The sequence below is a fragment of the Vidua chalybeata genome, chromosome 18, assembly GCF_026979565.1.
Source record: "Vidua chalybeata isolate OUT-0048 chromosome 18, bVidCha1 merged haplotype, whole genome shotgun sequence".
NCBI classification, from domain to species: Eukaryota; Metazoa; Chordata; class Aves; order Passeriformes; family Viduidae; genus Vidua; species Vidua chalybeata.
The window spans coordinates 2,406,232-2,433,259 of NC_071547.1; the positions used below are offsets into that span (position 1 = coordinate 2,406,232).

General features: G+C 40.1%; 1 protein-coding gene across 1 annotated transcript in view; it reads right to left on the bottom strand.

Annotated features, from left to right (window-relative positions):
* DNAH10 (dynein axonemal heavy chain 10) overlaps positions 1–27,028 on the bottom strand; it is a 50,075-nt gene that overhangs the window by 8,653 nt on the left and 14,394 nt on the right. The window contains exons 23-64 of the mRNA XM_053959345.1: positions 26,608–26,819; positions 26,154–26,310; positions 25,502–25,735; positions 25,278–25,400; positions 24,278–24,511; positions 23,558–23,781; positions 22,807–23,076; positions 22,537–22,720; positions 22,142–22,276; positions 21,597–21,749; positions 20,891–21,079; positions 20,648–20,794; positions 19,886–20,077; positions 19,602–19,720; positions 19,284–19,442; positions 18,854–18,989; positions 18,621–18,743; positions 18,315–18,449; positions 17,804–18,017; positions 17,439–17,558; positions 16,372–16,517; positions 15,811–15,963; positions 15,259–15,519; positions 14,447–14,619; positions 14,049–14,142; positions 12,848–13,015; positions 12,370–12,558; positions 11,536–11,707; positions 10,453–10,656; positions 9,608–9,688; positions 9,003–9,200; positions 8,222–8,383; positions 7,498–7,672; positions 6,444–6,625; positions 6,106–6,242; positions 5,011–5,228; positions 4,448–4,669; positions 3,726–3,873; positions 2,569–2,848; positions 1,981–2,210; positions 1,101–1,374; positions 354–458 (exon numbers count right to left, since the gene is read on the bottom strand). Coding sequence (XP_053815320.1) covers positions 354–458; positions 1,101–1,374; positions 1,981–2,210; positions 2,569–2,848; positions 3,726–3,873; positions 4,448–4,669; positions 5,011–5,228; positions 6,106–6,242; positions 6,444–6,625; positions 7,498–7,672; positions 8,222–8,383; positions 9,003–9,200; positions 9,608–9,688; positions 10,453–10,656; positions 11,536–11,707; positions 12,370–12,558; positions 12,848–13,015; positions 14,049–14,142; positions 14,447–14,619; positions 15,259–15,519; positions 15,811–15,963; positions 16,372–16,517; positions 17,439–17,558; positions 17,804–18,017; positions 18,315–18,449; positions 18,621–18,743; positions 18,854–18,989; positions 19,284–19,442; positions 19,602–19,720; positions 19,886–20,077; positions 20,648–20,794; positions 20,891–21,079; positions 21,597–21,749; positions 22,142–22,276; positions 22,537–22,720; positions 22,807–23,076; positions 23,558–23,781; positions 24,278–24,511; positions 25,278–25,400; positions 25,502–25,735; positions 26,154–26,310; positions 26,608–26,819 — 7,432 coding nt within the window. The remainder of the gene's footprint in view (positions 1–353; positions 459–1,100; positions 1,375–1,980; positions 2,211–2,568; positions 2,849–3,725; positions 3,874–4,447; positions 4,670–5,010; positions 5,229–6,105; positions 6,243–6,443; positions 6,626–7,497; positions 7,673–8,221; positions 8,384–9,002; positions 9,201–9,607; positions 9,689–10,452; positions 10,657–11,535; positions 11,708–12,369; positions 12,559–12,847; positions 13,016–14,048; positions 14,143–14,446; positions 14,620–15,258; positions 15,520–15,810; positions 15,964–16,371; positions 16,518–17,438; positions 17,559–17,803; positions 18,018–18,314; positions 18,450–18,620; positions 18,744–18,853; positions 18,990–19,283; positions 19,443–19,601; positions 19,721–19,885; positions 20,078–20,647; positions 20,795–20,890; positions 21,080–21,596; positions 21,750–22,141; positions 22,277–22,536; positions 22,721–22,806; positions 23,077–23,557; positions 23,782–24,277; positions 24,512–25,277; positions 25,401–25,501; positions 25,736–26,153; positions 26,311–26,607; positions 26,820–27,028) is intronic.

The window sequence follows — 27,028 nt, forward strand, 5'->3', positions numbered from 1 at the left end:
AAGGAAAGATGGCATTTTACAAGTGCTTGCAAAAGCCAGAGTTTTATCTTTGCAAACATTTCTAAAATTATGTATATACAGTCAGAAAATAACTACAACCTAGTCAGAAAATAACTATAGATTACTTTCCTCATGTAACATCCTAACAATTAGCTAATGTGAAATAGAAATAGCAGGATCCCCAGTTTGTGTAACCCAACACAGTGCAGCTCTCCTCAGTGGTAGCCCTCCCATTATTGAGGTGCTGGTGCTGGCTCGTAATAAACCAGTCTCTAGTCAAAGATCTCTCTTCAAAAGATATTTTAGCTATTGCTACATAGAGCTACATACTTACATATAAATATTCACTTTACCTTTCAAAAAGAAATCAAATTCTTCTTGTGGAACTCGGCCTTCAGCTTGTTCTATCTTGACAGTCATATCAAAGGAGAATAGTAACTTGTGCTTCTCAAACAAGCCTACATTAAAAGGACATTTTCAAAAATCAGCTGCAAAAGCTTGTGCAGCTGGAGCAATCTTTCAATCCATATCCATCTGTTGTGGGATTGATGGGATGCTCCACCCCTGCAAGTGCTCAAGGCCATTTTGGATGGGGCCTTCAGCAACCTGATCTAGTGAGTGGCATCCCTGCCCATGGCAGGGGATCGGAACCAAATGATTCCTAAGGTTCCTTTCAACCCAAACCATTCTGTGATTCTGTGATCTGGTCACCCCACAAAGATAATTTGGTTGATTGTTGGAATTGATATTCCTAAAGGTCTTCTCCAACCTGAACAATGCTATGATTCTGTGATCAGGGGGATCAAAGCTGGGGCTTTGAGTCAGGCTTTAAGAGTCAATACAGCCCCTGTGAGCTCTTTGGCTGCCTTTACCATTTGTAACTGTGTTAAGGAAAACATTTCTGCAAGAGTTACATGGGTAATGTGCAATGTTCTTCTAACAGAAATAGCAGGGAGGAAAGTGTGAACCAGGAGAGGTGATGAGACCTGAACATCACTGAATTCCCTTGGTAACCTGCCTCTTTCACATGAACCAGCTGAAGTCAGGGCTTCACCTTTATTGCACTACACAGTCTCAGCCCCTGGTTAAACAGCACTAACCTGTGCAGCCATAGTTGTAGGTGTTCAAAGTCAGTGTATCCATGATGTTTTTTAACCTCTTAGGAAGAATAGGACTGGGCATGGATTTCCGAAGAGAGAATCCAAAAACCTCTAAGAAGGAGACCAGTGAGAACTGGTACATGATGTTGACAAATGCCAATTCAGCCAGCACAGAGAAGAGGATGGCCCCTCTCTTGGCAGCTGGTCTGTAGCCATCTCGGAGAAGGTCGATATCCGCTGCGGTCGTCTCAGCCAGCTTCAGTTTCTCAATCACCTGGGTAGACAGGGGTTTTATACACCTGTAATTACTGTGCTGATCCAGAGTGGATCTATTATACCACAGTAATCAGAGTTGCTCAGTGCCTGCCTCTCTGTGTGACTGTAGAGGGAATCTGGGCAGGTAACTCAAAAGAAGTTGTACAAATTATAAAAATTTAAAATTAGATAAAATTAATCCCACCCTGTATATTTATGAAAAGTAAAGGCAAAGATTTACAAAAATCATGGAAATAGTGTGGCAAGGGCCCTCTGGGGATCTTTAGTTCAACTTCTGCCCAAAGCTTGGTAATGACCACCACTAGATCAGGTCCAGTGTGTCTTTGCCCAGCTGTGGCCTGAAAACTCCAAGGATGGATTCTTTCATCTTAGAACTCTAAACAAACATTACTTTAGTCCTGTTAAGGACTTTCCTGAAGATAGGATTTGGTTCTCTAATCCATAAAATAGTGCCCAACACTGAAAGATGCAACAAATTCATGAGAAAACTCTCAATTTCTTTTTAAACTATTTGCAAGCTTCAGGAGTAAAAGATGAAGCACAATGAAAAGGAAAGACTACATTCTGTCCATAGATAGCCTTCCAAAAAGCCCAGAGCTGGTACCTCAGTAGCTTTGAATTTTGTATCCTCCAAGGTTTGCACCAATTCCACATTGTCCAACATGTTTCCTGTGGAAGTTGACAGTCCATGAAGGAGAGTGTCTTCCAGATTTTTCAGCAGGTTTTTGTTTTCACTTGTCTCCTGGATGAGACGTTCTCTCTGTTCCTCCAATTCCCTCCTTTCAAAACCCGTAATGACACTGAGCAGCTGATCCTCTAGGCCCTTGAGTGTAACTACAGGCACAACACATGGACAGAGCACAGACTTTTGTAAGCACAGGACAGTTTTTATACAACTTATTTAACCTTGAGCCTCTCAAAAAACTACAGCAATGCAATGGAGTGACCTGGTTAATGACTGTGCATCTTAATTCCACCAAAGCATCCTCACCTGACCAGTACAAGAAGAGATTTTTAGCTCAGTTGCAGATTAGAAGAGAGAAGTGAGAAGGACTTTCTATTAAGTCAGATGCTGAGTATAAGGGAGAGTATGAATTTTTTAGTTTCATCGAGGTTTCAGACAATGACTCAGGCCCTAAATTTGCACAACAGCATAATCCTTACTTTGTTATTAAGTACACATTAAGCTTACCTGTGTAATTGATAACAATAGCTCTGCCAAACACAGAGGGAGAATACTTTGGGTTTGCTAATTTGGTGTTCAGGTACATTTTAAAATTACTGTCATAGTCAACCTCTTTGTCCCCCAGGACAATGAATGCTCGCCCCTGTGCAACTTTGACGTTCTTCTCTAAGACATTGTCTATCACAGGGTCGATGTATTCATCAACACTGTGCACCAGGAAAGGGGTTCCATACTTTATGGCCTGTTCTAGTTGTTTCAGAAAATCTGGGTCATTAAAGGAAGCCATCTGCAAGAGAACAATGGGAAAACATGAAAGGAGAACTGATATTCAATTTGCTGAACATTATTATTTTGCAGTAGCTGCCAACACTAATGAAGTTTGTTCTTTGCTGCTTTTTGTCTTTCCTCTCCCAGAGGATATAAACTGCACTTGCACAAAACAGTAACGGATTAGCTGAGAATAATTTCCATTTGGAAATTACCCTTTAAAGTTCTAGCTGTGCCTCTAAGTGTGTACATTGTCCTACATGGAAGTTCCATCCTGGAGCTGAGATTAATCACAATCTACACCAGCCTTTTGGTTAGACTCTTTCTGCATGTGCAAGCAGGCTGAGAGAGTTGGGGTTGTTCATCCTGGAGAAGAGAAGGCTCCAGGAAAACTTTATAGCACCTTCCAAAACCTAAAGGGGCTCCAAGAGAGCTGGAGAGGGACTTTAGACAAGCACATTTTGCAATAGGACAAGGGGAAACGGCTTCAGACTGAAAGAAGCCAGGTTTAAATTAGGTATTAGGAAGGAATCCTTCCCTGTGAGGGTGCTGAGGCCCTGGTTAATGACTGTGTATCCTAATTCCACCAAAGCATCCTCACCTGACCAGTACAGGAAGAGATATTTAGCTCAGTTGCAGATTAGAGATATTTAGCACAGGTTCCCAGAGAAGCTGTGGCTGCCCCATCCCTGGCAGTGTTCAAGGCCAGGTTGGACAGGGCTTGGAGCACCCTGGGATAGTGGAAGGTGTCCCTGCCCATGGCCAGGGGTGGAACTAGAATGTCCTTCCCAATCCAAACCATTCATTAATTCTGTGATATATAACTGGTTCCCCATTCAAGGTGACAGATATTTATGCAGCTTTGAAAACAATCAGGAATGAGGTATAATCTTTACCCTCAGGTTATTCTTTTCTTCTTTCTTCTTAATCCAATGTAATGCCTGCTGCTGTGGGTCAATACAGAGTGGGAAGCGGCTGGAATACGTTGTCAGGATGCCATTCTGGACAGACAGCTCATCAGGGGGCAATCCTTGAGAAACCCACCTGGGAACAGAATGGACCAAAGACCAGCCTGGGATGAAACCTCGATGGGAGAGCAGCACATTTCATTTGTCAGCAAAATGAGGCAACTCACTGAGCACAGAGTTAGACTCACACTCAGTGTATGTGGTTATGGGGACAGTGTCACAGCTCAGACTGACTCACTGACTCACTGTAACTGCACTACTCAAAGTACTGACTGTTGCCTTAGGTGAGCAATCCTGTGGTAGTTGATACATGGGCTACCTGGGCCTGGGTTTCATATCAAACCCATTGAAGTCAATGAAAAGACACCTGTTGTGTTATGGAAATATATTTTATAGAGAACGCCTAAAAAATGTCCTAGAAATGGTATTACATGTGTTTAAGTTCAGTGAATGTCCCTGGAGCGTTAAGTACAACAGCTTGTTACAACAAATGGCCCCTGTTAATCAGAAGGACATGAAAGTAAGATTCTCTCTCTGGTATAGCTGTGCACCTCCACCCACAATGCCAATTCTGTGCTACAGACTCAGCTCCAGACTGCCACTTTATAAAGTCACATCCAGTAGTCCCTGGGTCTCCTGACTGGACATACCTGCTAACCTCCACCTCATTGGTCAGGAGGCTCTCCAACTTAAATGGGTGGCTGACAGGAATTTCTCGTGAGAAAATATCTTCTTGCCACACTTGATAGAGCATTTCATGACGGAACTCCCAGCTGAAGGCTCCCACATAGCACAGAAAGGCGGCAGCGAGCAGACAATCTCCGAGCAACTTCACCTTCCGTATTTCTAATTCCTTGAATTCCTCTGTCCACCTGAAATAATCATATGGGAGATTCTGAACCAGGAAGATGAGGTTTATGTGCAGAATTTCCTGTTACTTTAGGTACAGGTTGAGAGACAGACGCCCAAATTTAGAATCGGTTTTCTCTTGCTATTATGGGGGCCACAGACACTGAGTTGATCTGAACTTTCATCCATTTAATCTCAGTTATTTTCCAAGAGCTAATGGATATTAGCTCAGAACAGATAATAGCTCTTCTCAGAAACAAACACCATAGAAAGCAAATTTTCAAAAATGTCTCCACCTGATGATTTTATCCCTGACACATGAACCTCTGGTGTCAAAAATGATCCTCTTTGAATCTAGACTTACCTCTCATTCTCAGATTTCAAGCCAGCGATGAGCTTGTCAGCAGCTTCTAATCTTCTCTGCATTATCTCTGCCTCTTCTTGTAACTTTTTGTTTTCTTTTAATGCCTGGTCCAATTTTTCCCCCAAAGATTTAAGCTCATCCTGAATGGCAGCCAGCTCTGCCTGTATCCTTTCCAGTTCCCGCTTACTTAATTCGTAGTTCCGTTCTAGCCTGGCCACCTAGAGTACATTTTGAAGGAAACAAAAAAGTGTTAGAGGACAGAAAGATTTTAGAGAGAAGTATTAAGTTCTCACATTTCTTTTGGTTGTATCATATTTTTCAAAGTGTTCTGGTAATAAACAGAACAGTGTAAGCCAAAATAACTGACACTGCCACCCTCCTCTCCCCATCCCAAACACACATCAAGGTCTGACTGCAGTTCCAAAGCAGAAAAATCTCCCAGTTTTGTACCCACAAGGAATATTAAAGTACTGAAGGTCAGCAGGACTCTCATGTCCTGACAAAATGGGAGGTTTGTCTGCTTAATAACAATATGAAGGCTGCAAAAATAGTCAGACACTTCATCTAGTGAATATACTTTCTCTGTAATAATTTGTATAAAGTAACCTTTTCTTGACAAAATTTTCCAGTGTCATCTGTTGGACATTAGATTTCCTTTGATAATACAGCTGTATCTCCAGTAATCCTAGAAAAAGCTAATCAGAAGGTCTGTGCTTAAGGAACATGGATTTAGTGTACTACTGACCTCTGTTCTGTCCAAATGCCATGGGTTTTAAAGTTTGTTTTTAGTAAACAGCTCTAAACTGTGTTTTTCTAAGCACAATTACAAAATTCCAACTGAACACGTTCCTCCCTCATCCCTCAAGCACTGGCATGGATGGCAACCCACAGCCCAGCATCCTGACACAACAAATACAGTCATTTATGACTGACAACCTGCCTCACTGCTACTGCAATAGCTCTCCTAAACACCTAAACACCACTTTTTAAACACTTCCATAGGAAAAATGGGCAGTCTATGAAATGGTCAAGTATTATCTTTTCCATCAGGATCATGCTTCGACCTTCTCTGAATTTGATTCCAACACATTTTACCTTTTCTTCCTTTGGCTTGACTGTTTTAACTACATCACAGTAGGTCACCACTGCTTCAGCAAACTTTAACATTCCCAGTCCTGCTCTGCTGATAACTTCCATTTCAGCCCAGGTAGTATTAAGATTCTTTAAGAGAGCTAAATTGGTAAACACAAAAATATTGCAAGTGAGTTGAATAACTGCAAAAACCCTCAAAGAAATAGCTTTTCCTACCAGCAGCATCAGCCAATGCCATGACAGACAATAGGAAACATTTGTCAGAATATTAAAGAGACTCTGTTGGCTGTTCCCATTAACAAGATCCTATATTCACTGCAATACCCAGAACAGAAATTCACCTCTCATAGCTTTCACATGGCTCCACGGAATTTCCCTAAAATCTGTCGTCAACAGAAGTCGCAGGAAATTTGTGTCAGCCATCATTGCTTTGGCATTCTTCCAGTTTTGTTCTTTGTAACCTCTCATTATAAGAATACAGTCCAGAACAACCTGCACCTGCTTCGGGGGTGTTGCAAAGGACCTGGAAAACAGGTGAAAGAGACAGTGGGAGTGAAAAAAGGAGACAAAGCACATGATGCCAGACATGGGTACTGCCTGTTAAGAGAGGCATTGCAATACAGGGGCTTGTACATAAGACAAGCCAGAACAGTAAAAAAGATAACTCAGGTCAGACAATAAATTATTTACTAATCAAAAGCTAATTTACTAATCAAAAGCTCAGAACCAATTCTTTTATTCAGACAATTTGATCCACAAAATAGGATTTCAACAGTAGAAAGCTTAAAACACTGAACCTCAATATTCTTTCCTAGGGCAGTGAAGCAGCTGGAGAAAAATCGAGAGATCTGTGAGAGAAAGGAAACTGAATAAGTGGCAGGGAAGGGAGAGCCATTGCTATTTTGGGGACAATTATTTCAGGGAGAGCCAAAGACTAGATGTGCCTTTATATCAATCCTCAAAAAAAAAAAAAGGAGGAGTAAAAAAACATAGGGAGGAGTAAATTTGGCAGGGAAATACATTTTCATGCTATGAAAGTATCCCTGAAAAATAACTGTTATGTGTTCCTACTTACACAGGAGAAAAAAAAAGATGAGGAATGAACAGGTTTGGACAGCCATTATTAAGGCAAAAAACCACAGTAGGTTCTGGTGCATCAGACACAGGCCAGAGAATGGTGGGGTAAACAACAAACAAAGGCCTGGAAGAACTGTCTTAAGGCAAAGGCTCGGGCTAGGAATCAGGGCATTCTGTTGTGACCTCTGCACCCAGACAATTGATGTCCTGACCTCCACAGGCAGGTGAGAAAGATGAGGCTAAGGCTCAGACCCAGCAAACAAGGGTCTCTCAGGGTATTTCCAAGAGTTTGTGCTACTGTACACACAAAAGAGTCACCTGAGTTCAGTAACTTCAGCCTTGTCAAGCTTCTCCACCTCCCGTTTGGCAGCTTCCATGATAGGCTTGATTTGATCCAGTGCTGCCTCAGCCTCTGCCTTCTCCACAGCAATAACCTTATTCTGCTCCTGTATCTCTATAGCTTTTTCTTCACCCATTTTTTTCTTCTCCTCAGCTAGTAATTGCAAAGGCAGGACCATAAATGGATCATTCAAGTTTGCATACAGAACATATAGTAATACACTAATGGAGATTTATTCTTTGCTGAAAATCAGAAATTACCATCAAATCAGAACCTTTGTGTTGCCAGCTTGCCTCTGGTTATAGCTACATCACCAGGTTAGGAACAGTGAGTGTTCCACAGCATGCACAGTCTCTTTTCCTCAACGTTTCCCTCTGATTTGCCCCTAAGGCTAAATTTCTGAGTCAGAAGTTGCCTTTCTTGCCACTGCCTTTCCAACATTATGTCCTACACCTTGGAAAGGGAAGACAAGGGCAGGCAAATGTTGTGTAAAGTACTGTGGGCCAAATGTGGAGCAAGGATGGCAATCTGGGCAAGGCAGGGGACCTGCTCTTCTGGCATGGCACAGGAGCAGCACACAGAACAAGAGGGATACCTCAAGAAGCAGCTGGAGCTCTTTAAGGGTCTCCCAACCCAGCCTAACACAGATGATGTGAGCCCTGCTTAGCCTGTGGGACATTTCACTAGTTGTAAACTACCCACCTATTTCTGTGTTTAATTTAATGTCTCTTAACAAAGCCTCACAAGCAGCTGTTTTTTCTGTTAGTATAATCTTTTGCTCAGCAAGTTTCACATTCAGCTCAGCCAGCTGTACAGCAGCTTCCTTCAGCTTAACCAAGCCCCCATCCAGCCGTTTACATTGTGCTAGGTAGGAAAAAAAAGGGAGAAATGTCAGTGATTTATCAATTCTGTTCAAGCACACAGCAACAGACAATCTCACAAAGAGAAAATATCCTTAGAGGTGCACTGAGAGATTTTCCTCTTCTGAGCCTGCCAGCCAAAATGATGTTAATGTCACTTGAGCTGACACGGTGGCCCTGTGCCACACCGTATTTGCCACATTACACTGTTTGTGTTTCATCCTCTTTACATATTTCAGTGCCACTGAAGTATGAAATAAGAATTGCTGCTTGAGGAAGAAAGTCAAACCCTGAGTGAGGCTGTGCTGGTATTAGATTTCAGCATGACTCTTCCCCAAGCAGGGGAGTGTCTGATTTGGAGATTCTGGCTCATGTTCATTCACAAAAGGATTTGAGGAGAGCCCATTGTTTGACAGAGTCTGAACATTCACATGTGCCCAGGTTTTTAGGTCAATGTCAAAACACAGCCCCACAGCTGGGTGCCAGCACAGCATTTGAGATAGTACTGCTACCACAGTTTTTGCATATTCTGGGTAATATGTGGGATTCTCACCAGAACTTCTTTTGGTTTTAAAATATTTAAATCACTTATTTAAAAGGAGAAAACATCTACATAGCCTTACCTAAAATGAACTCATTTTTCTCCTCCAGCAATTTTGCATAGGTATTGAGAAAATCAAGGTAATTTTTTGGTGTGACATGATTTCCACGTCTCAGTTTCTCCAGAAACTTCTTGCTGAAATCCCCTACAGATTCATGCACCATGACCATGTGGTCAATCACTGACTGGAAGCTCTCTGGTGGGATGCGTGGGTTTTTTGCTAAAATTGGGCAGAAGAAATAAAAAATTTCAAAGATTTGTGGCTTTTTTTCAGAGTACACCAATTACCATCTTTCTTATGTACATCTAAGCCAGGCACAAAACAAGTCTTTTCTGGGGCAAAAAGCAAGACCAGGGCAAAGCCAGAAGGGGACCTCCTGGTAGGCAGCCCACATTGTCTGCAGAGTTGGGAACTTGAATTTTGGCAATTTTAAAAATCTATTTGATTAAGAAACTATCATCCAGTGACATTTTGTGACTAGGTTTTTGCATTATGCATTTAGACTCAAGGTAACAAGCACAACGGGAAATGAAACTGTGAAATGTACAATAATTGCAAAGTAAAGAATATATTTCTCAGGCTATGTCATTAGGGTTAATGGGTTGAAATACTGACATGTTACATACCCAGAAAGGATTGTGCAACTGCACACAAGGCCTGGGCAGGCCAGGGCAAGAACCAGTCAATACCAGTGTTGTTGACAAGACCTTAAAATAAAAGGACAGTGTTATCTGAAAAAATCCTTTGTAAAACTAAGCCCTAATCAGACAGCCAATCCTCTAATTAACTTTATTTACACCAAGAATTTACAAATTATTCTTGACTCCTTCTTAGTAACAGAACTTACCAAAAAGTCCATACTTCAATTTTGACAGTAAATAATGAGCTTTGTCCCTGTGTCCTGCTAATCCCACTAGGCTCTACAGGACACAGTCAAGAGCTGCAATAAGGTATTTTAGGGCCTGGTTTAGCATTCCCACCTGTACCCATCTTTCACCAGACTCTCTTGTTTCCCAGGACTCCTTTCAGCCCCCTGCAGCACTTGCCAGGCTCAGGTGTTTTTTCTCTCCGTGGGTGTCCATCTCACCATGCCTTTTTTTTGGCTTTGGATATAAAAATGTTTCTCTTCCTGCCATCCTAGTTTCATGATTTAACACCACACTTTCTGCTGTAAACTAGAGAAAAGAGGCTGCAGACAAAGGCTGTGTGTTTCCAGTTCAGTGAGGCTGACCAATTGATTTCTAGCTGTTCAGCTGGAAAATGAACTGATCTGAAAAATGGTAATCAATATTGTTCACTGATATGTGGTAATTAACTGGAAAAACAACATGCAATGCAAATCCTTAATCATGAAACCTGCTCTGCTTAGTTTTAGCTGCCAGACATCTCTCAGTGTCCACTGGAGATTTTTCTCTTGCCTGTAAATCTGTGTTTCACAGGGAAGGGACTAAGCAGTGTGTACAATTGATACCTGGGAAATTTCTGCACCACGTTCTCAGGTCCTCCCCAACTGGGGACATTCCCAGGACAATGTGAAGGTTGCTTGCACATTTGCTTACAAAATACTGCCAGATACTCTCTTTAGCTGGGCCCATGCCAGCCTTAGCAGCTTCTTCTCCAATCTGACTTAGTATGGAGTCTTTTTCATCATCTGCATAAAGGGCTGGCACCATTCCTGTAACATAAGGACAGAAGAATGCAAGTGAGAACAACCAGTAAGAGGAAACCATATGGCTGGGGATAGAGCAGATGAGAAACCAATTTTAAACCTAGTTCTGCAAAAATGATTCTGAGTAGTTTTGAATGAACCAATTCATCTCTCTATGCTTCTCTCCTCCCCATAGCCCCCATGGAAAATAGGTCATACTTGGGATTTAGAGGAATAATTAATTCATTTTTGTTTGGGCTTCAGCAACATATAGAAAATGTCACAGGACTTTGCAAAGAAAATCTTCATTCATGTCTGTGAACCATCAGTTCACATTTTTGTTCTCTCAATCTTGTGGCAAATACTGCATGAGTAACCTAATGACAGACCAGGGACAGGGAAAACTAGAACAAGAAAAGGAATACAGTTAACTCATCTGTTCTCATATCAGACTGTGGAGGAAGTTCTACTGAGAGGGTGGTCACACAGTGCCAGCTGCTACTCATTTCCAGCTGCTTCATTTGCTAGAAGATACCAAACTACATTTCAGGACATATATACATTAATATACACACGAACAGTTGCTGCAGTTCAGGTGAATGCTATTCAAAAGCCAATTGGACAACAGGTGGGTTTGTGGCCAAATGCAGCTGAAGTTTCCCTCAGTCTTGGAAGAAATCTGAGACTCTAACATCACCAGTTATGAATGAGCCCTATAACCTCTCCAGATATATAAATGACTGTAAGAAGATTCCAGATAGCTGTTATTAAGGCCAAGATCATTTCAGGTAGTACTGAAAAGTGTAACTAACTAAAGCAGCAGAGGACACAGGGTGAACCAGTAATGGCTCTATCAAGGGTACAGTTGAGATTATGAGTCACAAGCAGAGAGGCTGCCAGTGGCACCTGAAGTCAACATGTTGTTGATGAGTTCCAGGAAGCTCTCTTCTGCCACATGGCCATCTGTAAACAAGAAGACCACTGACTTGTCGTAAATACCCAGCTTCTCGTACAAATTTTTCAAATCATCTCGGAAATTATTTTCTCCATATCCTCGACTCAAGATGATCTCAAATACCTAAGGATGAAAACATACTCTGAGAAGACACAGATGGACCCAAGACATGATGGTAACTCTGAATTTCACTTAGACTGAATCAAGTCTAAGTCTTGGTTTGCCCCACTTAGACTGAATCAAGTCTAAGTCTTGGTTTGGCCCCAGTCATCAGTATCAATTTAAGTTTAAGTATCAATAAAATTGTGCATTTGTACAACCCTGCAGGCTTGCATTTTCAAAATTGCTTTGTGTTCATGCTCTTTTTTTATTCTTTTCTTCCAAGCCTTTTTAAGTAAAATGCCTCTGAGAGGAACATTTCCTCTCTGAAATAATACAGTATCTATCACAACAAGGCTCCTCAAGCAGCACAGGAGTGCTGCTGTAACACATTTAAGTATCAATAGCAGTAGTTAGGGACAATTAGTTGTTCAGCCTTGTTTTCCAAACCCATCCTTGTTTTCCTTCCCCAGTGCCAAAACCCAGATTCAGGCACTGACAGATCACAACACAGTCATCATCTTGGACTTCCTGGCAATCACCTCACCTGGGGTTTCTCTCCACAGGGAAGGGCTGCCAGCCTGATCTTGTCTTGACTGACTGACTCACTCCCGTCCCTAGTTTAATCCCAATAACAGTTTTACTTTCCTAGTCTTTTTTCACAGCCAAGACACAGGGTCACTAACCTCACATCCAGCTGTGTGAGCAGCCAGTCTGGTCAGGGACTGCTTTCCTGAGCCCCCCACTCCGATGAGCAGGGCGTGCCCGCGGTCCATCCGGATGATGCGATGGATACGGATTAAATGCTCCAGGGCATCATCAAAAAGAACCAGATTCATTTTAATATGATACTCATTGTAGTCATCCAAAATCTCCTTCAGAGAAAGGTGAACAGAATGTTATTAGGAGACCAATGAAACAATTAATAACATTAAGAAAATAGCCCATTCAGCAGCATTATTCATTTCCCATTCCTCAGGGAAAATGAACTATTGGAAAACACTGCTGACTCTGTAGCTGATCCTCAGTTTTCATCACTGCAAACCCCAATGGGCATCAAAGCACATAAAGTTCTGTGTGCACACAGAAGAGAACAGATTTCCTGCAGTTTGAGGCAGGCTCTTGCCCGTTCCTCAGGCACAGTTCCCAGCTGATGCACTCTACCTTAAAGAGAGCTTTTGCTAAATCATAGTCTTGGATATCTTCATAAATACGAGGTTCTGCCTCATTCAGTGCTGTTCTGAAATCTCCAAAGAGAACCGGATCCCTCATGACGTGCTCCAAGTCATCGGCAAAATGCTCTTCAACCAAGGTTTTTATATGGCCTTGTACCTTCACGGATATAAAATGAGTCAGGCAACACAACAAAGCATTTGATTGTGCATCCAGTAATACTTAGAAAGGTGATAATGCAGATTTTTGCTCAAATACTGATTTATTTCAAGGTGATACTTATGCCACTAGAAGATCCAAAGATTACAGCCCCCTTCTGTGTTCTGTGCATGATCTAAAATGATCTAATAGGCAGTTCAAGAATGGTTCAAGCCAATCAACTGTAGAACATCAAAACTAAAAGGGAGAAGCCTGTTAAATAAAACACCTTCTCATATATTGGTGTAAACAGTATATTAATAAACTTCCCTTTTCACCATTCATAGATGTCTCACCAGAAAGATTTCTCACCAAGTTTCAAAGTTTACATTAATATTCTGCATTGTAAAAATTGAGCTGGAGATGTATCTTTGTATGTTAGAGGAGAAAGTTTTAACTAGAAAAATCTGAAGCCTTCTTGGCCTTCCTCTTTTCATCTAACCAACTTCCAAAGCAAAGCAAAGCTTGTAGATGAGTAGACTCAATTTCTCTCCTAAATCTCAAGGTTTAAAATTGGCATTGTTTTCTTCTGTGTTTTAAGATATAATTAGAAGCATTTTCAATTTGCATAACAGCCAAATTGAATTCACTGTGTAAGAATTTGGCTTTTATCCTTTTTACTCCTTGATTGTACAGTCACATTCTGGTACAATCCTTCCTGAAGGAAAATACTGAGTTGAAGTGATTTCCTGAGTTTTCTCCTGTACTTCTTTCACATTTTGTCACCTGTACTTCTGCCAATCAATTTTCCTGGACAGGCAAACCAAATGATACTTTCCATTCCTTCAGCAGATCTGCTTTCTTAGTCTGCCCACATTGTTTTAGGAAAAAATCTTCCATGGGCCACGTTTTAAATTAATGAGCAACATATTGCTTAGACAAATCTGCAGTCAGACAGCAAGACCTGAGTCCAACACTTGGTAGTGTTGCTGTTGCAAATTAATTGCCATAATAATAGTCAGTGACTACTAAAAACCTGAAAGAAATTACTCACCAATTCTTTGTCTGCTTCATTAATTAGCCTGTCATGGAAAACCCTCAGGCACTCATTTCTCCAAACTCTCACCATCTGGGTCACTGTGTGAAACCTGAAATAACATCAAAATATCAGACTGGACCGAATGAGCTGACATGATTCCTAAGGCCATATGGTTAATAACAAGAACCAAATTCTGAATTGACCCTTTTACTCTTTATGATTTTAGTTCTTTTGATAATAACTAATTTGCTTGCATTTTTACCTCTGGTATCTTATTTAAGAGAGACTAATGCATCAGTGTTTGGCATTGAGAGTAAGATCACAATTTAGGATGTTCTATTTCTCATTGTGATTTAATGAAAAAAAAAAAAAAAAAGGTGTTGGACCACTAATGACAATTTTTCTATTTTTACCTTTCTGCATCTGTAAGAACAAGTCCATTGTAGACCCTGGAAAGATCCCTCAGGTTAAAAATGTAGTGGAATTTGGAAGGAGTAGGAGGCAGGTCAGTAACAATCATTTTATAAAGTTCCAAAGTACACTGAGTAATCTTGTCAGAGATGGCTGATATGGACTCCTTAAAGTTCTGTAAACATGAGAAAGAAGAAGTGTTTTCATGAGACTGGCCAGACAGAATTCAATGCTATTAAACATAATCTGCTTTCCAGCTTTTAAACCTGTTTGGTTCAAAAATTCTCTGTAGTATGAATATTCTGCAATTAAATGTTTAGGGCAGGCTCCATCTTCACTCTGGGACCTTCTGAGTGCTCAAGATAACATCAAACTCAGTGACTGGATTTCTAACAAGATTTCTGTAGCAGAAAAATTAAACTGCTCTTTTCTTATCTAATTTCAGGTACCTTGCCAGTAATGCACTCTGTTGCATTATATTACATTTTTCACACTCATTCAGGAAAGAATTTTCAGATCTTTGTATATTTGCTTAAAGGAACTGTAACCAACTCATTCACACATTTCAACAAATTAAAAGCCCCAGGTTTATGAATTATATGCTGCCTTGAATGTTTACATATTACACAAGAACTTATCCAAGAAATGTAAAATCCATTGAGAAAGAGAAGAGGAAAAGAAAGGTTTATGTGAGGTTCTAGGTACAAAAAAAAAAAGGGTAACAAAGATGTCAGGTCTTGCAACAACACAGAAATAAATGTCAATTTAAAAATAATACACCTGCTGAGCAATCCTTTAAAAACAGTGAAATTACCGCAGTGTGGCCTTTCAGGATGGAGAAGTAGATCAAATGCAGTGATTGCTCAGAAGGAAAAGGGATGTTAAAAACACTGAAGAGTGAGGTGAATCGAGGGTCAACTTCATTCCGACCTCCTCCAGCTTTGCCCATGGCAGCAACAAAACCCAGGTCTCGAAGAAATTTAATGCTCATCTCTTTACCACGATCGTACATGAAACCTTTCTCTAGCAGCAGCTTCAGCAGGGCAATGGGCTGTTGTGTGCCATACTCATCAACCTGCAGGATACACAAGAGTCAGGATACATCAAAGCACAGTACATCAGCTCACCAATCACTGCTTTACATGTGGGAATATTGGGTTCCATACTCAGGAGAACATTCCAGGGACTAAGGGACGCTTTGTAAAGCTCTGGCACTGATTGTGAACACTCATCCCAATGTCTCCTCTGGGAAAAGTGCATCTTCTCTGAGATAAACTAAATGCATGCTGGATTTGTGATTGCAAGGACCATATCAGTACCACCCTAGATGTCTCTATACTACCTGGCAAAAATATTGACAGCTTACCCTTGGCATATTCATATCATCCATGAACACAAGGAGACGTTTTCCCATGGGAGGGCCAAAAGTGTCTTTAGTTCGTTTTTCTACATTTGTCTCCAGGTTTCTCTGAATGTCCATGGATGTTGTACGAGAAGAGAAGTTAATTACCAGCACCAGCTGCAAGCAGGAGGAGATTATAAGAATGGATTCTAACCTGTTTTGTTGGTCTTTATTTTTACTAGAGCATTCAAAAACATTTTCATATTAGCTGTCAGACATATAGGAAATGCTGCTAAGGTCCACTATTCATTTGAATTACATATGACAAAGAAAAATAAGCCCACCCTTAGCACTAAAAATATATTTTTAGTTTATATAATTGAGTCTGTACAAGGTAAAAGAGGGCAAAACATCTTTGACCTCGAAGGGTTTTCAAATCAGTCACACACTGTGGGTCTGGAGCGTGCAGTCACATTACCCAAGTCAACATTGCAACCCACAGACTCAATGCACAATGCAAATTTTACACAAGGGCGAAGAATGAAAATGCAGCTTTACAAACAGGGCAAAATGCCTCACACATACATTAAGGTATTTGTCCAGATTGTTTAGGAAGTTCTGTGTAGTTGCTGTCTTGGATGTACCCGATTCACCTACAAGAACAACGGGGCGTTTCACTTTTACCATCTGTCCCAGTAACCAAGCAGTGCGTGTGGTATCCACTGTGGGCACTGAAAAAGAGCAGGAACACAATCCCTGGCTGAATGAAAATGCACTACAGCTGGGGGATTTATATTTATAGAATAGTACTGGAACACACTCTCAAGGTATTAACATGCAGTTGCACAAAGACATAATCTGAATTATCAATTCACTAACAATGCTGAAAGAAAATTTTAATTGCTTAACCACTTCTTTTTAGTCTTTGTCACTGGGATCTTTTCTTCCATGTATGTATACTAAAAAAGAAGTTATCTTTCATATAGGAGGGTCATGGTTTGGTTTAGCTCCATTTAATCCCTATTTCAAGGATATAATCAGGATTTATTTGGATTATAAGTATTTTCCCAGAACTCTACAGAGATTATTTTTTTTCTATGTGAATCGCCTGCATTTGGAGCAACTTCAGAGATGATAAATTTATCTCTCATGTCAGTGAAGTTAACCTGTGCTTGCTGGAGTACCACTGTATATTAATGTGCCCAAATTTGTCTTTAACTATGAAAAGCAGCATTAGGCAATGCTTGAAGTAACAACCAATAGCAGCCCTAAGAATGTAATTTTTATCTACTGAATACCTGAACCACAAGCTGATGTTTTCCGAGAATTTCTGGTAGAGCAAACTGTGAATCTTCTGCTATTCCAGCTTTTAAAAGGCATTACTAACTCCTAAATAAGCTTTATTGACTGAAACGTGCTTTCATCCTTTCCTCACTTTTTTTATTACACAATGCTGTAAACATCAACTTTATGACTGCTAAATGACTATGAAAAAACTTTAAAGAAACTGATTTGTGCCATCACAAGAAACTGAACCTGAGTAGATGACCTTCAGTACAGAAAAAGGATATCTCATGCTAAGTGCCATGCACTCAGTGGTGGCACACTATGAATTAAAAGCACATCATCGCTGTATTTTATTTTATACTCACCTAGAATGTCAAGAAATTTCACTTCAGGATCATGAATATATTCAGGAACAAGTTGCATCCAAGGTACCCACTTTTTTTGAGATTCATCAAAATGGAAGTCATACAAAGTTGGCAGCTGACCTGCAAACCATTAAGCAACTGCAAGTTTTTTAGGACACTGAAATATTTCCTAAGAAAACAATCTGATTGAGATGAAAACAAAGGGTAAGATTATAGATCAAGTTGGGCAGCACTTTGTTCTATTTACAAGTAATTTAACCCACTAAGTTATCAATCAAAATTCCTCTACTCTAGCACTTTCATGAAAACTATCACTTTTCTATTACAATTAATGGGATTCAGATTAAACTATTACAAGATCCTACCTGGCAGCTCCCCTGGTTTAGCCAGGACATCCTCACCCTGAACAATAGTCATGCAGGAAATACGTTTAACATTTTCATCAAATTTAATTCTCCCAGCATCAAGAAGAGAAGCACCTAAGGAGCAATACAAAGCTTCCAAGAAAAAACACTCCAGAACATCAGGGTTTTCAGGCTGTACAAGCAGGGCATCCAGCATCACAGTCAACTGCACAATCTGTTGGAAAAAGGACAAATCTGTAAAGAAAGTTGCCCTTTAGATGCATGAAATCTCTTAATATGTTTTCAGCTGATTGCTGGTCTTTTGTTCTTACATGTGGATCTATTGCTGTATGTATTAAGAAGAGCATTGTTAGGTGCTGATTGGTTTGGTGTCTCTTTGTGCTCATCAGTAGCAAACTGACATTTCAGCACAGACTCACCTCCCGTTCTTTCTTTGGGAAGGTTTTATTTTCTCCATAATTCCGTTTTCTTTTTAGTTAAACATGTTCAATCTTTATTCTCTGTTTCTTACCATATTTAAATCTGTTTGAGGAATAATAGTCTTCAGCTTTCGTTCCTGTTTGCCATCCACAATTCCTTCTATAATCATATCAATAAGGTAAGGCACATACTTTTGAAAGAGACGATCCAATTCCACTTTCTCTTGCTAAGGAACACAAAAAAGACAGGAATTCATCTGGAAAGAAAAATTTTGACAGCAGAGCTTCCCATCAATACCTGGCTGACAAGATATGATTGTTCTTGAAGGAATCCATTCTACCAAAGACCATCTACACTTTTCAATACAAATACTCTGAACAAGTGCAGAAATTCCCACCTCATTTTCTCTTCCTTTGACCCACTTCTGCCAGTAGGGTTCATATCTCAGATTTTTAGGATCTACAAAGACCATTCCGCAGCGGGATACTGTGGCAGGAGATGCATACTGTAAGTCCCCAACCTATAATATAATCACAGAGGATAATGGTAAACTGTAACTGCTTTTCAGACCTTGAAGTCCCATCTGCAGCTAACCCTTCCTGTGTATTAAATGGTGCAGTTATTTCTTACCTCAAACAACAAAGCACAGTGTGCCTGAAGCCTAATCCGCTCCCCATTTGCCAGGGTCAGTAACTTGTTGTCATCCATGACAGAATTCATGTTTTCAACCCAGAGAGCATCCACATCTCCATCAAAGAGAATGTACCTGTGTACAAGAGCCATGGGGCACTGACTGATCTCTGATTTTCCTAACATATTTCTGAATTTAGAAGTGTCAACAATGGTGTCACTGCCAGTCCAAGTATTTTGAAGTCTACCATTCATTTTTTATAATTGCATGATTTCACTGAGACTAGGAACTCACAGGAGACAGAAAGACCCCTGGACACTTTCTATTTATTTAGCATTTGTTTTTTTAAATAGTGCCATATCATTTTTTTTTTTAATTTATGTAAAACCCAGGACCTCAAACACACCTCAACGATTTCTAGCTGCCTACCTTCGCTCTTTCTTGTCAGTGGGTCTGTTGATATCCCGAAAAATGTTTGACAGGACTCCATCTGTCCAGTCTCGTGTGACAGGGTCAAGGATCCCATACAGCTCAATCACACTCATAGCTTTAGGGTTCAGTGTGTAAAGCTTTGTCAATAATCCCAGCCTAAAGATACAGCAAGAAAAGCAACAGTAAACTGTCACACTATCATCTCATGTCAACCCAAGCAAATACTCTGGGCAGCTGTTGATCCTGTCATGGCTGGACAGGGCTGAGTAATACAGACTGTGCCATTTTACAGCCTGGCTTACATTCTACACTCACTTGTTTTGGGCCTGGCACAAGGTTTTAATAACAACTGTCTTGCCACCTCCAGTAGGTCCAACTACCATTGTAGTGTGACGAGTTAACATTGTCTCATACATCTGAATTACTTTATCCACCTGAAAAATAAACATGGATTCAGTAGATTACTGTCATAACTCTGTGAACAAGATTAGCAGCTGGTCTATATCAGATATATTTTCTTGGAGCCACTCCAGGGTGCAACAATGTACCTGCAGCCTCACATTTACAACAAAACCTGAAGCAATTAACTTCTTTTATACCTGGACTGGTAGAACGATATAACCCCGTTCTTCCAGCACTTGTTCTACAGCATCATTAAAGTCAGGGTAGCGGACTCGAGGGCAATCCAGGCCAGGAAACAAGTCAGAGATTAGGCCAAGGAAGAGAGGTACATCTTCAAACACAAATTTAGGAAGATTCATATCTCGCAGAGCTCTCATTAGTACAACATCCTAGACAAAACACAGCAAAATCAATCATTACAAAATAGTTAACTTATCAGCTAAAATGAGGTACTGCAAAACTTCTTTACAAACTATTGTTTGATTATTTCAGTGCAGTTTTTAGAATGTTTTTTTTGTCATCAGTTCCTAATGGAAAAACAAAGGTTATTTTATATGGATTAAGTATATCAATAACTAAGAATAATACACTGCCTTTTTCTACCATATTAATCAAATGCCAAATGGCTGCAGTGGCCCACTCCACAGCTTCCCTGAGCTGGAGCACTCACTGTTCAAAAACCAGTTTTTGTTAGTCATCCAGAGATATTCATCTGGCTATTTGCATCCTGGACTTAACAAGCAGGAAAATACCTCATTTTCCATAGATTTCCCTACTTTGACTGGAGTTCTAATGGCAGAAAGCACAATGGAACTCAATAAGAATGAAGGGAAATAATAAGACAAAAAAACACCAATATTCCTATTTCCAAACCAAACAAACTACATCAGCTGGGGAAACATATTCCCTTTCTAATGAAAAAAGATTATATGCCAAGGGTAACTAAGCAGCAAATCTACCTCACTGAGGTCTGCTGATCCTCTTTTCAGTTCTCCAGCCATTACCAACACTGACTTAAGGGCCCGCAGTCCAAAATCATAGTGATGTTGTTTAGAAAGCTGTTCCCTTGCCAGCTTGTACAGCACTGTCATCTTTTTGGCAAGGACCTGTTTGAGATTCAATTTAAACGATCACAAATGTTGCTACTGGCCATGCAAACATGGGTGGGTACATGGGTATGAGTAACAATAGGATTTTCTTACCTTTGCTGTAAGGAACCCTTCAGAAAACAGCATTATTTCACAGATCTGCTGAAGATCTGGTACAATAACAACCACAGGCCTGAACAGAGCTTTTACAGACTCAGGGAGCTCAGTCCGGCCGGCATAACCAGGATTCATTGTAATGAAAATGCCAATACGCCTATCGAGGGAAATCTCCTGTCCTTCAAACTAAAGGCATAAGAAAACATTAGAATGATGTGAATTAGGAACTAAAAAAATAATACTATTTGCTCAAAGAGAAAACCAATAATACTGGGGCACCCACTTAGGACAAAGTGCTAAAATATTTAGCTTTAGAAAGTCATCCTGATACAAACAGTGGGATGAATGCACCTTCTTTGAGATATTTCACAAGCCTCAGTAAATAAAGCCTCACAATCCAAATCAAGTTAAATTACTGCTGTTCCTCATTACTACTGGACTATTACCCCATTTACTTGCTATTATCCAATTAAGATCACTTTTATCTCACTTCACAAAGAAGAAGAACCTAGCAAAGGATTAGGCAATCAGCAAGGATTTAATATCTTTCAATCCGAAAGTACATACTCAGGAGTTTGAAATGTTCAGCACAAACTAAATACAGAAGCAGCAGCCCTTTGATCTAATGATGGGGTCTAAACCTGTATCTTGCCCTGAAAACCAAGATCAGCCTTCACAATTACTCTTCTTTTTTAATGTTTACCTGAAATCTTGTCCACCCATTCATTAAAGCGTTTCGGATCGTCTGAATCTGGGAAGAAATGACTGAAAGCACGGAAGCGTCAATGCGATTGAATTCATCAAAGCATCCCCATGCACCACACTGGGCAAGGCCTGAGAAAATTTTACCCATTGCCTGAAAGGAACAACAAGAAAAGCTTCTCAGCAGTGACTACATAAAACATTCAGTGTCAAAAAACTTTGGAACACACTAAAATACTTAATGATGGATAAACCTCTGGATGTTTAGCAGTCATAAGGTCTTGCAATAATTACTTGCCAAGTGCAGATTGCCTATCATAAACTTAAACACATACCATACAGCCATTGCTCCTCTGCTTGAAAGGGCCTGAAATTCCTTCAGGAATTTATTCAAAATCGACATTTTTTACTAAATTTAATTGTCAAACAGCATGGTATCTCTAAGGGAGATACTTCTGTAGAAGTTCAGAGTACGTCCTTATCCTGGGCACTGATAAAGAGCAGAAATTGGCATTTTATCAGAGAACACAGATCTTTAACTCTTACTTTGAAGTCCATGCCTTCTCCACAGTTTGTCACTACACACAGCAAGCCCAGTGCTTTGGCCAAATCCTTGGTTGTTTCTGTTTTCCCTGTACCTGCTGGCCCTGCTGGTGCTCCTCCCAAAAACATTGATAGAGCCTTTGAAAACAAACAAAAAAGCAAAGCAGAGCTTGAATTAGATTTATGCTAGGTTGGTAACAAAACCAAAAACGAACCCTTGGGTCCACAAAACTTTAAATTTTGTGAACACCTTCTTCATTGTCTTTGCAGCAATGAGGCAAGAAGGATATCACAAACATCTTAGCGTTCACAGTGGGAGACAGCAGGAAGAGGCAATACAACAAGGATGTGACTAAGTATAATGAGGGCTTGTTAGCACAACGTCCTCGAGGGTGCACCTGTGTGAGGGTGAGGTAGATGCGGTCGGTGAGCGGGGTGATGACGAGCCGCCCGTTGAGCCCCATGTACTCGTAGCCGTAGGAGAAGGCGCCGGTGCACTGCCGCACCATCAGCTCGTCCGGCTCGCGCTCCCAGTAAAACCGCAGCTGGCTCTCCCACTCGAACTCCTGAGCCTGCAGAATGCTGCAGACAGAGCTCACGTGAGCCAAAAGGATGGCAGTACAACTCCCAGATTTGGTGTTTGCTCAGGAGTTGCAGGTGGTGCTTACCTGTCTCTGACAAATATATCGATGATGTCTCTGGCATGCACGTCGATGATGAGAACGGTGTTGTATTTTTTCCTGTCATTTTTGCTCAAGGGCATTGTAATGCGGGTAACCAGGTCATCGATTTGCTTGTGCATTTTTTTAGCATAAAATTTCATTGCCTGCTTTTCTCCCATTTTCACTTTCCGAAACACATCCTCTACCTCCCAAGTCCACCACACTTGATTAGCAGCAAGCACCATCATGCCTTGGAAGAGCAACATCCAATCAACTCTATGGAAAACACATACAGTGAGGGAGGCTGAGTTACTGTTCATTTTAACTAGCTGAGCAGGAAAGAAAAAAAAAAAAAACACAACAAAAAAGAGGTTCCTCCTGTTCCTGCAACAAAAGCCAAACTTTTCAGAGATATACAGAATTATATCAAAGTATGCTGTGAGATTTCAAAAGCCTAGGAAATATTCTAATAGAAAAGCTGTTTATTCCAGGTATAAAATTGCCAAGTGGTATTCATTGTGAGAAAAGCTTACTGAACACACACCACCAAAAATAAAACTCAAGATTTAGGAAAATAAATATGAGAGATTATGCATTCTTCATGGATGGTTAAAAAAGTGCATGTGAATGTATTTATATGCCTCCACACAGAGAAATACAGACTAAATTGTGCAGGAGTTGTAAAATTATGCCTTAACTTTTCTGTATCACTAACATATCAGGTTATTTGTGTTACCCTTGACACTGAGTGTTTCACCTGCTTCTGTCTTCACAATATCGAAAAATGGCTTCCTTGGTGAGGCGTCTGTTGGTCCGTCTCATTTCCTCCAGCACTACTGTCATCCAATTCTCCACTCTGCCCACAGCAGGGACATCCTGCCGGAACTCCATCACCTCCCCCTCAGCTGAGATCATGGCTGTGGCAATCTTCTCATCATTGCCACCGTCCTTGAACCTCAGCGAGGCTATATTATCAAACATCTGAAATGCACCAACAAAGAAATTCACCGGCATTTTAGAAACAAAGCCTCCAAATGTAAGTGTATGCAGCCCCAGCGCTCCTCCAGAGAAATGGATCTGAGTCCTAAGTAATCAAATATAAGTGCTGATGTATAGCCCAGCAGCAGAACTGCAGAATATCAAACAAACAATCAGGCCCAAATGACTTTGATTTTCTTTTTTCCTAGGAAATAAGAGCTAAGAGGAGCTACAACTGATGAGGAAGCTCTTTATGATAGATCATTCTGCTGTATCTTTAATGTTCCTCTACCATAACTGCTACCAACCAGTATGAGAGGCAGCAGAGACTGTGCATGAGATCTGATCTGGTTATTCAGAAGCTTCTTCAAGATGCTGCCAGGATTCTCTTTGTATGCAAAAAAAATTCATGCATCCTTATGAGCATGTACAGTAAAGTCTGTTAAACTTTTGAAAGCACCTAAAAGCACAAGGCACTGTGGAAAGTCAGACATTGTACCTTTATCATGTGTTCCTGGACACAGAGTGCGCTGCTGCTGCCAAGGATACTGAGCAACTCGTCATCAGATATAAAGAAAAATCTCGGGAAAGCATTTCTCTTGGAATCCAAATAATCATTCAAGCTCTTCTGGCATTTCTCCAGCACATCATTTATATGGTGGAGATCTGACAGACGATTTGGGGCTTCACAGCAATTTTTTATTATTGGGTCTTTTACAGTTTCTTCCATTATCTATAAAGGGAGAAAAGGGAGTTTAGAAAATGTTGAACAGCAATAGGTTATATTAAATTATATTTAATTAATGACAAAGCATGCAAACAGCACAAGCAGTACAGGTCCTTATAGAAGTGAATCAAAGGTTTTGAAATGGTTTTGTGGTGCTGCAGTGCTGTATGAAAACATGAAGGTAATGTGTTTATGGAGATACAACTGTAAAAGCAAGTGTAAGCCCAACAAGCCTGTATCCCCAATCAGGCCAGCTTAAGCACGTACCTGACTCTGCTCCTGTACACAATGGTACTTCAAGGAGTGATCAAACATCATATTTCAAAATCACAGTACTCTCTCAATTTTGCACATGGCAAACAGAAAAGCAAGCCATATTCATACCAGGAATATGTGTTCAGTATAGGAACAGTGGCATGAAGCAGGAAAGCCTTCTTAGCATGTACATAGGTCCTCAATCAATAGGAACACATCTAAGCTTCTTCTTACCAAGGTAAAAGTAAAAAGCTGTAAACAATGAAAGGAAACAGAGATTCTGCCTACTCCATGCTGCCAGCCAAGGATCTCACCTCTGCCCATCTTAGCTAAATCAGAAATCTTCTGGTTGTGAGAGATGTGAAGTAAAACACAAAATTCCTGGGTTCCCTAATCTCATAATCAATTAAATATAGTACCTCATTCTCAGTATTACACATGTCACAAAACACTATAAGTAACTATGGAACTGGAAGCAAAATGCACTAAATATGCTGATCACAAATCAGTTACTTGCCTGTTTAAACATTTGGTCTACACGGTCAAACATTTTGACTTCCTCCGGAAGCTGTGATCTTATATCTCCAGCAACAAAAATGCTCTCCAGGTACATCCATTTTCTCTGAACTGATATCCAGATCTACAAATCAAATGTTACCGTCAGAGGAAAACAGAAATACAATGGAAAATTTGGATATAAATAACAAACATTAATTATTTAGTCCAGCACTTTCCTCCTACCTCGCTTACTTCACTAATCAATGACAAAGTTTTTTCCCATTTTTGAGCTGATGAAAGAAAAGGACCCACAAAGCGACTGCCCAAAACACTCTGAAGGTTGACATTGTTGTCATCAAGGGTCTCTAAAATTTCCTCTACAGATCCCAGAATAAAGCCTCGTGTCTCTGTGCCTTTGGTGTACACTTCTACAGGGAATTTCATATTTTCCCACGTTTCTATTATTTCCTTCATTCCCTGCATGTGAACATAAAAAGATGCATATTTCAGTCTTCAAAAACTGGAGGTCTATAATATTAGCAAAAAAATTAAACAGCTAATCCAGCAAAATTTTTGCAGATTTTCTAACTCTGGTTTATAAAGAAGCAATCTATTTCAAAGAATGATAGCAAGAGACTTGATCCTTCTTCAGATCCATTTTCATAGGACAAACTTTCTTACTGTAATCATAGAAATCTAATATGCTGCTGCTAAACCAAATTCTGCAAGGATCCTGTGCCAGTAGGAGCTCATTACAGAGCTATAAATCTTCGCTCACGTAGCTCATGGCAGCTCCCTGAAGACGGCCAAACTTGCGGTCATGCCAATTTAAAAATCTTAAATAAAAATGATTGTTGTCATAGTTTTATTATGATTCTATAATTCAATACATTACCTTCTCAATGGCAAGTTCTTTAACAGCAGTTCCAACTATATCACTGATAACCACGGTGTGTTTGTGAAGTTCCATGGCAAACATATTTTCCAAAGTGAATGTTTCTGTTTTCATTTCAAATCTTGTTCCTGTTTTCTCCATAAGGTCTTCCCAATGCCTGTTTTAAATTGACACATCAGTTTAACACCATAATACAGTAAAAACCAAAAACAACTGTAACATATAATAATGAACTCATGTTTAGCATTCTGCTGTTTAAATAAGAACTACTAGTCTGAATAAATAAATTATCCCAGTCATTGCAGCACCTTTCATGCTGCTACACAAGTTCACTAGGCAGAAATAAATTTCCAAGCTCCAGGACACTGCATGACCCCAGTAATGGAAACTGAAAGTTTTAACAAAACACATCAAATACTTCTATATATAGTGGTGTAAATAAGTTAAAACAAACCTTTCTCTTAAAGCTTCATTTTTCAAATCAAGCAACAAAGGAATGGAGTTTAGAAAAGCCTTCAGTTTTTTATCCAGTTGCTTACATATTGCCATACCACGCACTTGTCTGGGCAGTTTCCGAACAGCTTTCAGAAATCCTTCGGTTCCATCCTGAAGAACCTTGACATTGAGGTTTATCCAGAGTGTCTGAGACCATTTCTCTTTAGCTGCCTGCAAACAAGGACATTAAGATGGGGGAAAAAAATCATTTTCCTTTTAGTTTTGACCCTCAAAATGTAATTGTATTAACATTTTACAAATATAGAGAGAGACATGAATCTGTTGATTCTGTTCAGAACAGATTCATAGCCAAACACAATCACTTGTATAAAAAATAGTAAAAAGGGAATATGGAGAACAGGACCGTATTTTACAGGGAA